Here is an 11255-nt window from a genome sequence, read left to right as displayed (position 1 = left end):
CACCAGACTCATCAAGTCATCATCATCTTCCCCGGTTGGTGCAATTTCTACCAAAATAAAACAAAAAAACATATTAAATATTATATGAAAACAATTTGTGAAACATATTAGATGCAGCCATAATGGATATATAAAACAAATTAACACATATTATATGCAGCCACAACAAATTATAAAATATAATATACAAATTAACGGCACACAAATATATGTAGCCATAATGAAGAAAATAATAATTATGACTTGTTGATCCTTGATGCAATTTTCTAACAAAAATAAAAGAAAGAAGATATAAAAACAAAAAACTTCTTTGAAAAAATTATCAAGTGAAAAAGAATACAAAAATAGCATGCACATACTGATTATAAATTATAAACATAAACCATGAAAGAAACTACAAATTTCTTTTTTGCATACCTGATTCAAGTTTCTCAAACTCTTCAAACATCCACGGACTCAACATTTTCACCCCCAACTTCAGACGTCTGCTCATTGGGAACCTCATTGCTTGTTGGCTGCATATATATAAACAGACCAATGAAAAATTAGCATTTTTAACTCATGAACAACACCAAAAATTTTGTTTCCAGCAACAAAACTACAACAGCTCATAAGCAGCTTATGAAAAATTAGTATTTTTAATTATATGCAGCCATATATATGCAGAACAAAACCACAGCAGCTCATAATAGTACAACTAAAGCAGCTGATAAGTAAAACCAATTTAAGACATAAGCAGCTGATACACAGCTCATAAGCAAAACCAAAGCAGTTCATAAGCAGCTCATAAACAGAACCATAAGTAATTCATTTTTTCCCATTTCTCTATTCGTGTTTATGAACTGAAACGTAGGATACATAAGTAATGCTAACATATTCTAACAACTAGAAGGCAAGTTATTATTTCACAAGCAATGTATTCAATGAATGTCTCTATTTTTCATCCAGGAAAAAAATGAAAATAAAACAAGAAAGCGATGCATGATCCTGTGAGTTCTTGATGCAGGTAATACACAACTTAGATTAAGAAAAAAATAAATGAATCTCAAGGAACCTAAAGGATCCAATGGACTCACGGCAAGGCTAGGAATAAAAGATACAAGAACTTGATTTGATAAACACTCAACCAGAATTCAAGAGAAAACGAGATAGAGAAAAATTGATATCATTCATGGTTGATAAATTGGAAAGCTACCCTATACAAGTGGACAACACTCACAGAAAATAAGAAATAACTAAAACAAAAGTAAATTGGAAGAAATTAAAAGATAAGAAACTCACATAATATTACAACTCCATACATTATTTTGAGATAATTCAACACAAATCTACAGAATTTAAAGCCAATCAACAGAATTTAAATCAAGCACAATATCACTAAAAATCCCACAAACAGAATTTCTAAAAACAATTATTCAGGTTAAATCAAGCACAATATCACTAAAAATCCCACTAAATCAAGTACAAATATCACTAAAAATATTGCAGACTGGGATTTTGTTGACAATATATACATTAATTACTGTAAAGAAAATTATAACCAAGCACAAACTCTAACCTCCGAAGAAGACATTCTTCAGTTGCTGTTTGCAGGAGAGGGCTTGGCGAATGGTGCTGCTCGGCGATGGACTGGTTGGAGTGATGCTTGGCTTTGGCTTTGTTGCGACGGCGACCCAGTGACAGCGACCCAGCAACGGCGACCCTGCGACGGCAATTTCCTTGACGGTGGACACTGGACAACACTCTCTGGCTCCCTCAGGCTCTCCTTCTCTCAAGCATGGAGGTCGGAGCCTCGGAGGTGGAACCGTGGAAGAATGGGAGAGAGAAGTTTTTTGTGGGTGAATGGGGTTAGCCGTAAAAGGAGAAGAAGAAAGCTAGGGTTGTGGCTGAGTGGCCCTTTTATACCTAGGTTAAAGGGCAACTTAGTAAAAACACACACTACTGAACCCTTATTCTTCGGTTCGGTCCGGTTTGGTTCGGTTTCTGCCGAGCCAACCGAGAACCGAACCGAACCGATCGGTTTAGTTCGAAAAAAATAAAAAAAAATCGATTTTTTTGGTTTTCCAATCGGTTGTTGTAAAATTCGGTTCGGTTCTGCGATAACAGTAAAATGACGCAGTTGTTAAAGAAACGCGCCGTTACCAATGTAAACTGCCCCCACGTGTAAATGCAAAATCTCAAACGGACGCGACGTTTGATTAGACACGACGGTTGAGGAATTCAAAATCACATCGGTTTTAAACTGAAATCACGTCATTTTCCGACTTGAGCAAACCCGAGTTCAATCAATACTCGAATCCAACTCAGAGCTAAGAGATCGGACTCGAGTAGGGGCACTATTCATACCCTAACCCAATATTATGGCCCAAGTCCAAGTAAGCTAAAAGGGTCCAATCCAAAGGTTGGCCTTTATCACCTCTCCGACCTCTTCGAAAGAGGCCGGGTTCGACATAAGCTCCTCCCCAAGGAGGTCGGGTTCGACACAAACTGGCAGATAACGCTCATTCAAATAGGTAACTTCCCCTAAAATCTCTCATCCACTTCTAGAAGAGATATCTCAACAACCCTAAGATAAATGGACGATTATCCACCTTCAGAAGCAGAACTACTCCAACGGTGATTATTACTGTCACACTCAGGTAAAACTAAATTCCAATATTCTCTAAACCTACTTATTCCCTTGCTAACTTAAGTATTGGAGTGTCTTTACAAGTATTATCCCCACATTCTCTCACGTACGCAACTCGAACTGTGGCTCTCAGACGCTAAACAAATCAGAGATTATCTTCTTTTAACGTTTGGGCCAATCTTTTAAATTTAATCCATCTATTTCAGATTACCTACATAACAATTAATTTTATTATTTATTTCAAAAAATTTAATTTATAATTATATTTATTATATATTTATAATTATAAAAATTTTAATATTTATAAATTTAAAAATTATAAATATATTAAAATAATTATAAAATTTATAATTATAAAAATTTTAATATTTATAAATTTAAAAATTATATTTTTTTATATTTTTAAAAATTATAAATTTATTAAAATAGTTATAAAATTATATTTATTATTTAATAATTTATGAAAAAGAGATTTGTGAGACTTGATCCATTAACCGACTAATCCGCTATTAAATAAGACGAGAGAGGAATTTAGAATCACTTACTAAGTTGAATGGAGGCGGATTGATATTTCACTCTTACTATATGCCATCATTAATTTGCCGACTAGCGCGGTTCTCCTCTAGTGTTATTTGTGTTAAGACTTCAGAGAGAATAGGAAGCTGACAACCGTCTTCCCTGGTTAGTGGTGGGTGCGCAAACTCTGCATATTAGTAATTGCACCGTTTGAAATTTTGACATGCAGCTGCAGGGAAATGCTGCTGTCAGTCAGCTGAAGTTCACTACCTGACTACCATTATTGTAACAATTTTTACCGTCTTGAAAACAAGCTTTTCCATTTCTTTCTGCTTCATACCTCATGAGTCATGGTGCCCCTCAGTACCACAAGGACGAGGTAACTGCATCCTTTTTTCTTTCTCTCTTTCTTTTTTACACCTTAACTTTGTTTTCTACCCTCCTTGTGTTGTTCTTCAACCTTTCATATTTCACTTTTTTGTGTTAATTTTCTTCTATAATGTTCTAAGCCTTAAGAGGAAAGTTAGGGTTTTTTGTTTTTTGCTTTTATTTTTTACTTTTTTATTTTTTGACAAGGGTGTAGCATTCCTATGAAGAGCTAGTGCCTTGTTACTCCTACAACTAAGTGATCCATCCCAAGTCTTAACAATTAAGTTATAAAGGGTTTGAGCTTTTATCCTCCCTTGTTAGGGTTAGTTGGGAGTTGTGATTTTGGGAAAGGAAGGGAAGAGAAAGACTTAGAATTCTATTATTTAAACAATTATTTAATTTTATTTTATCTCCTTCCTTCAAAATTCTAATTTGCAAACGATCTTAACTGTGCTGGTAGTTTTGATTTCGGGGAAAGGAAGGAGTGAAAAGGAAAAGTGTAGGTAACTTTCTTTTTTCTTTGTTTTTCCACTTTTCTCTTCCAAAACCCTAACCCACATGCATTTTTTATTTTGGAAAAAGGAAGAAAAGGAATTTAAATAATTTTTCCTTCTACCTCTTCCTTTTGTTATTTTCCTCTAAAATTCTAACACACAAATAAAGAATTTGCAAACAACCTCGATGAGGCGTGTGTGGTTTGCTGAATGTTTTCACAGGCTGCGTATTTGATCTGTTCTGCAGCTCAAATGCCACTTGAGGGAAATAGTTTTTGAAGTTGTTTACTGTTCTGTTTGGTTTCACAGGAATCATGGTCAAATAAGAAATAGGAGAATGTTTATTTATTAAACTTCCACAAACAGTCAGACATACTCTCACTCCATTTTAATAGGTAGAATCTCTGTTTTTCTCTGCCTTAAGACTTGTTATCAACTACTGCATAGGTTGACACACTGTTGATTTCAAAATTGCTTTTATATGCATGAGTTAGGCAACAAGAACTAAGCCATTACTAGGATGGAGTAGAATGCAACCTCTGGGAATCTAATGAGCTTCTATTGTTGGGATTGGAAACATTATGATGGAATGGAATAGTTCCTCATCAAAATCCATCAAAACCTTCAACTTTTGCTCCTTTCAATTTTGAGGATTTGGGATGAAATCATAATTTTATCCAAACAATGGAGTGGAAAAATAACTTCACTGCTTTTGGCTTGATTGCATTCCCTTGATCTGCATTCCACTCCACTCTGTTAGCTTCTATCAATCAAACATAAGGGCTAGCTGCATGAAGCAGAAGAAGTCATAGTGTTGTGTTAGGAATCATGTTTTTGTTCAAACCATTTACATTTAAATTTCTTTTGATATCTGCATCCATCTTCCCCCCTTTCTTATATTGGTCTATACGTCTAGTTATTAGACTACTATCCATATGATCTTCTTCTCTCTAGCTTCTCATATGCTTTCTTCACATGTCAAAATCATGTAATGTGAGGTATGGTTGTGTTGTGATTATAGAAATCACAAAAAGATCAGCTTATTATTGCTGCACTGGGAATAAGGAAATTTATTTAAAAAAAAGGGGACAATATGGCTTTGTTGCAATTAAGCAAAGTGCAAAAAGCGATGCCCATAATAGCTGGATTGTGATTAAAGGAATTACAAAAATATTTATTACTATTAGGTTTGATCCAGTTGGTGAAACTTCCAACGTTTCCATGATGGCAGCAATTTACAACCAATAGGATTCTTCTTTTATATATTGTTCTGTTTGGTTGCAAATCATACGAATGAAGAGGTAGCGGAGATGCAGATGCGTAAGATTTTTATATAGCTGCCACTCTTTTCTATTTCCTCTTTCTCCACCCTTTTCTGTCCATGATATTTTCAGGTCAGATGGTTGAAATTTGTGTAGGATTTTTGGGCCACAAGTCCCCGGTGGTTACTGTTTTAGCTGTATAGCTGAATTGTTTTTAACAGAAAACAGAATTGATGATTTGTCCAAAGTGGTTAAATAAATTTATATTGTCTAATAACTTAGGGTTAGCTTACTCAGGTCTCATAGGCCATTTTTATGACCTTATCAGTTATCACAATGAGCAAATGGTTTTCAGTGAGTTCTTATGATATTAACTTTTAACTATTCAAATGGATTGTATTTTATCTCTTAAGAAATGAGGTCAGATGAGCATGATTTGATATTTGGCTTTATTTTCAAGGTTATACTTTCTACTACAGCTCTTCCCCTCTTTTAATTCAGGTGGTTCGTGATCTGTCTTCTGAAACTAATAATACTCTGGAGAACGGACCTGTTATGCACAACATGATTGCTACAAAAGCTGTAGGTTTTGTGATTTTAGTTTACATTCTGAAAGACTGAAGATATATTAATTCTGAAGCTCCTTAGTATCATAATTTGCCATAATTTTTATTTTTTAATTTTTTGTTATATCTATATTTAAAATATTATCCTCATATAGTAAGAGTTTGGATCTTCGTCTCTGTTTTTGAATCAAGTATAGCATAGTAGTCTGTGTCGACATTTATTTGTAAGGGGATATATTGATTTGAACTTATTCATCTTTTAGGACGTAGGGCATTCCACGTCAAGGTGTGGCGGCTCTGAACAATGTAAAGATAATACACAAACTGGTGTTCATGTAAAAGATAAAAAAGCTGTTGGAGAACTTGTATGTTTGCAGTGCTTACATGGTAGTGAACTCATGTGAGTTTGTGACCCACTCTGTTTCTCCTTAAGAATTATGATATTATCCCATTGGTTTCTAGATTGAAATATTCCTTTCCTGCTCTTGTTCTTATGTCATCTCTGCTACACCTTAAGTTCATGAGTATAATAGCACAAGTTGATCAACAGAGACTTTAGGGCACTTAGGAGCATGCATCTTTATCTTAAATGCTGTTTCATTCTGTGGTTTTTGATATGTGTATCTTATTTCACTTGTTGGGCATCTTCTTCTTTTCCAAAACAAAAAATAAAAATCTTTACATGATGGCAATCTGGTTATGCATGTTCTGAATTGCTTGTAGATGTGAAAACTTATCAATGTGCTGTATGATAGTATTTTCCATGTGTTGCTATCTTCTATCTTGCAATAATGACATTGTTGAATTTCAGCTTTATATATTCCAGTCATGTTGGTATTTTGATAATGTATTACACACATCTGCTCAACATGAAGCACTTGCTAATAAATGGTGTCCGTGTGCTATGCTTAGATTTAATTATGTTTTATTGGGGAAAAAGGAAAGCTGTTCAAAACTGTAGAGATCAGGGAAGACTTTAATCTATCCTTTTCTATAGGCGCAAAAGACTTGTGGGGTAATAAGTTGTCCCACTAGCTTAATTCAAGATACATTCATGTATTTATGGGTTTACCAATTTTTTGAGTGTATCTAAATATGAGTTAATATACTTGTGCATATCCAGACAATCTTCCTCCGTAGCATTTTTCAGAGAATGATACTAGACTTGTCTGTTACTTTGACAAATAAAAGGATTTGTTTTAGCTTTCTAATATTTTGCAGTGGAACAGTTATATACTTAGATGATTTAGACAAAATTGGGGTGCCAAGATTTTGTTGCATTCCGTGGCTTTTTAGTTTCCATGGTGTATTTAGCTGAAGAAAAATGCTTGTAGTTGCAAGGGTCTCAATATACCCCAACATTTGTAAGAAGCTTGTGATTTTTACTTCTTTTCTGTTGTACTCCTGGTGCTTTAAGAGGATTTCTGTTGCTACTGTGCTGTTGCCAACAGACTGGAAATTCTGATACATTTCTGGTCCTGGAATTTTGCTGCTCTGCTCCCCGACTTTTTTTTTTTTTCTTTTTATATTTTGAAATTTAGGATCTTATTTTCCTCACTCGATCCAGATGTATCACGTGTCCTATTTCTTAAATATTTTCTTCTTTGAATATTAAAGTAAGCTGAGTAAAAGATCTAGAAGAGACTTGAAGCTGCTAGAAGCTAGAAACTCTTACAGCAGTTATAAGAGCTTCCACCTAGGATAAGTTCCCCCTAACAGTCCCTAACTAACTTAAGTTGTTAAAAGACCTTTCTACCCCTTTAGTCTAGAGTGCTGAACACTCTTCCTATCTATGTATAAATACTGATTCACCACTCTAATTTGAACTTAACTCTCATTTTCTACAATTCTCAGTTTCTCCTTCTCTTTGTTCTCTCCTGTCACTTTCTCTAAACTTAGCACCAGCACCGTTGGTACACTTCCTGACCCTGGGAAAAAAAAGTAGCAAGCCATTAAATCCCTTCCACTCCCCTTTCTAGTGCTACCATATTTAAATTTGACTTGATCTTTATATGATGGGCTGTATTCTTCTATTGTTACTGTTATTTGTTGATCTTTTTTGCTATTGAACTATATTTTAGTTGCTGCTTTGGAAAAGGATGTCAAAGGAGGTACCATCCCTCTTGTTTGAATCCTCCTCTCAATTACTACCCTGTGGGCTTCTGGAATTGTGCATGGTGTGTTAAAAAAAAGCTAGATCTTGGTGCGTACTCCATTTCTGAAGGGGTGGAGTCCATCTTGGATTCTAGAGAAGGCATTTCGAAAAACAATGGTATGGTCAATCACAATTTGTGGTGTTTCTTTTCCCCAACGTTTCCTATTATATTTCACTTACCTTTGTTTCACATTTCAAATATATTAGATAGTCAGTTTTTTCATTGATGATAATGATTAAGTACTTGTTGGTAGTGACGGAAAAGGAGTACTTTGTCAAGTATCTGGGCCTTGCTCATGCTCACAACCGCTGGATTCCAGAAACACAAATGCTTGAAGAGGGGCCAAAAGTTTTGTCAGCATTTAAGAGGAAGCGCCGGGTTGAGTTACTTTATATTTTCTTAGAAACGAATAGCAATGCTCATTTTTTATACTTGCTTTGGAACTATCCTTAATAAATTTCTTGTATGCCACAATGATAGGTTATCAAGTGGAAAAAAGAATGGAGTATACCTCACCGCTTGTTGCTAAAAAGAGCAATTGTGTTACCAAAGCAAAATAAAGAACATTTAGATGGGCATGATAACAATTATTCAGTTGGCTGTTTTGAATGGCTTGTAAAGTGGTCTGGTCTTGGATATGATCATATTACATGGGAACTAGATAGTGCTTCCTTTCTAACGTCGTCTGAAGGCATAAAACTCAAAAATGATTATGAAAGTCGTCGTCTTCGAAAGGGGATGGATGGAGACGTTAATGAGGTGCTTCTTTTGATCTGGCTAAATATGACGGATCTACTATTATTGCCTACTGTCATCTTTTCAAAAGTTTTATCATGAACTCTATAATAACACTATCTAATGAATTGCAATTTTTTTATTTTTTATTTTTTTTTCTAAATAAAAAGAGAAAACTAAGAAAGATGCAGGACAGTAGGAGAACAGAAATCTCATTTATTTGTTTATGGAAATCTCTGTGTGCTCAAGGTCACGGGTTCAAGCCGTGGAAATAGCCACTGATATAATTATCAGGTTAGGCTGTGTACATTACACCTTTTGGGTGTGGCCCTTCTCCGGACCTTGCGTTAACGTGGGATGCTTGTGCATTGGGCTGCCTTTTTTTTTTTTTTTTTATAAATACGTGCCCTTAGAGCTTACATTAAATGCAACATCATAATCTAGATGGCTTGTTTAGTGTGGAAGTGGCTTCAGATTGCAGCAATTTTTCCAAATGATGTTTTAGATTTCTGTTGCTTGTTCTGGTAGAGTTTCTCTTGTCTTCCTATCTTCTTGTAAGAGATAGAAATATGAGCACTCTTCTGCTTGACAACGATTTCCATAATCCATGGGAGGGATGACAATATGAATCCTATCAAATTTGTAACTTCTTTATTGGGGTTACACTCATGTATGAGATGGATACTTTCAATGTATAAAGGCAAAATTAGCTCTATACAACTTGTATGAAATGTATCTCAAGTCTAAATATGAGCATGATTCTCTAAATGGTTTACTTGGGCCTGTAGGAGAGAAAAGCTTCCTTTGCTGAATTACCTGTACCGCCTTCAGGTAATTCAGTGGCAGTTTCTAGTCAGCATTTGAGTTATGTGAACAAGCTTTGCATGTGTTGGCACAAAGGTCAGAGTGCTGTCATTGTAGATGATAAGATTGACCAGGTAATTTTTAATTCTCCTTATTTGTTTGTTGTTTTCTTAAATTTCTAAACATCAGGACTTGTAATTAAATTGAACTTGTACTATGAGTACCTCGCTTGAGTAATACAAGTAACAATCACTATCTCCTAAGTGGACCTTTGGCAAGCGTTCTCTGTACAATCTTCTCTATAATTTGTATTATCCCAACCTTCTCTCTCCCTCTGTAATGTATTCATTCCTAATCTTTTCTAGTCCAGTGTTTCCACTCATCCATCCAAGCATCCTCATCTTCATAGTATTAAGCTTATATTCATGTTAGCTTTTAACCCTTAGGATTTACAATCTGGTTCTAGGGTGGGCATTTTCATGGGTGAGCTCCTTGTGTAATTTTACACATCAAACTCATCCATGAAAGCTTTTATGCCATTTTCACCCCTAAACAAGTATACCCCTATTGGTACATTTTACTTGCAAATAAATATGAATTTTTCTGAATTAGAAGGCCGACCCCTCCTATGGGATAAGGCTTTGTTCTTGTTGTTGTTGTTTGCTGAATTAGAAGGATACCCCTACATTTTGACCCCTCATCTTGAATCCTATAATTTCCATCTTGCAATATTAATAATGGCTTTAGAATGTCTCAATTTTTGCTGAATTACATTTTCAGGAGCGGGTTATGAAGGTGATGTCATTTATATTGTCATTGCATTGTAAGGTGACAAGGCCTTTCCTCATTGTCTCAACTTCTGCTGCTCTTGCTGTGTGGGAAAGAGAGTTCTTACATTTGGCTCCATCTGCAAATCTTGTCATTTACAAGGGAAACAAAGATGTACGGAGAAGCATAAGGACCTTGGAGTTTTATAACGATGACAATGGCATCTTATTTCAAATATTATTATCATCGCCTGATATTATTGTTGAGGTATATACTCTTATTGTACAAACTGATACTTTCCAGAAACAATTTCAGTTTTCAAATGTTCTATAATGAACGCTAATATGATTTGCAGGACTTAAAGGAACTACGATGCATTTCGTGGGAAGCAATAATAGTTGATGAATGCCAGCGACCTAGAATTTTGGAACACCTTGACAATATCAAGATTTTGACAACAAAGTTGAGGCTCCTGGTTGTTAGCGGACAGATCAAGGTATACTACTTGTGTTTGCTATTGATGTTTTTGTTACATTGACAACTTCTGCAATGGATTTTCAGGATGATCGAGCTGATTATGTCAAAATGCTTTCCTTCCTCAACTCTGAAAATCATGTGTTAAATACTACTGAAACAGAGCCATTAGTCTCTGATAGCATTTCCAATTTGAAAAGCAAATTGGATCAATATGTGGCATTTAGAACAAAAACAGGGTCCACTAGGTTTGCAGAGTTTTGGGTTCCTGCCAAGCTTTCGAGTTTGCAACTTGAGCAGTATTGTTCATTGCTGCTTTCTGACAGAACTCTGCTATGCTCAGCCCAAAAGTCTGACAAGGTCAATGCCCTCCGCAGCCTGCTTAACTCAACAAGGAAGGTATACCTGAAGTTAAATAATAAGTTCAAATAGAAGCTGAAAGTTTTCACCTCATGCAAATTTGCTTGTTAGCCATTAATTAC

The 11255-nt window shown here is 35.2% G+C and overlaps 1 protein-coding gene across 12 annotated transcripts in view; it reads left to right on the top strand.

Annotated features, from left to right (window-relative positions):
• The window catches only part of LOC107648625 (chromodomain-helicase-DNA-binding protein 3), a 19275-nt gene continuing 11188 nt past the window's right edge, over nucleotides 3169-11255 (top strand). The window contains exons 1-14 of one of the 12 annotated variants that reach the window (XM_021104416.1): nucleotides 3386-3524; nucleotides 4318-4403; nucleotides 5196-5328; nucleotides 5427-5438; nucleotides 5584-5624; nucleotides 5772-5852; nucleotides 6100-6236; nucleotides 7918-8108; nucleotides 8246-8370; nucleotides 8473-8751; nucleotides 9516-9665; nucleotides 10312-10566; nucleotides 10655-10795; nucleotides 10861-11172. In XM_021104416.1, the coding sequence (XP_020960075.1) occupies nucleotides 5319-5328; nucleotides 5427-5438; nucleotides 5584-5624; nucleotides 5772-5852; nucleotides 6100-6236; nucleotides 7918-8108; nucleotides 8246-8370; nucleotides 8473-8751; nucleotides 9516-9665; nucleotides 10312-10566; nucleotides 10655-10795; nucleotides 10861-11172 (1734 nt within the window). In that variant the 5' untranslated portion in view covers nucleotides 3386-3524; nucleotides 4318-4403; nucleotides 5196-5318. Of the gene's footprint in view, nucleotides 3525-4317; nucleotides 4404-5195; nucleotides 5329-5402; nucleotides 5513-5572; nucleotides 5625-5730; nucleotides 5853-6099; nucleotides 6237-7917; nucleotides 8109-8245; nucleotides 8371-8472; nucleotides 8752-9515; nucleotides 9666-10311; nucleotides 10567-10654; nucleotides 10796-10860; nucleotides 11173-11255 lie in introns of those variants that run through there. The other 11 variants (XM_021104422.1, XM_021104415.1, XM_021104420.1 and 8 more) reach the window with 11 other exon arrangements.

The sequence above is a fragment of the Arachis ipaensis genome, chromosome B06 (assembly GCF_000816755.2).
Source record: "Arachis ipaensis cultivar K30076 chromosome B06, Araip1.1, whole genome shotgun sequence".
In the NCBI taxonomy this organism is placed as follows: domain Eukaryota; kingdom Viridiplantae; phylum Streptophyta; class Magnoliopsida; order Fabales; family Fabaceae; genus Arachis; species Arachis ipaensis.
Note: the sequence above shows the minus strand (reverse complement) of the source record. Positions and strands in the feature narration are given on the sequence as shown.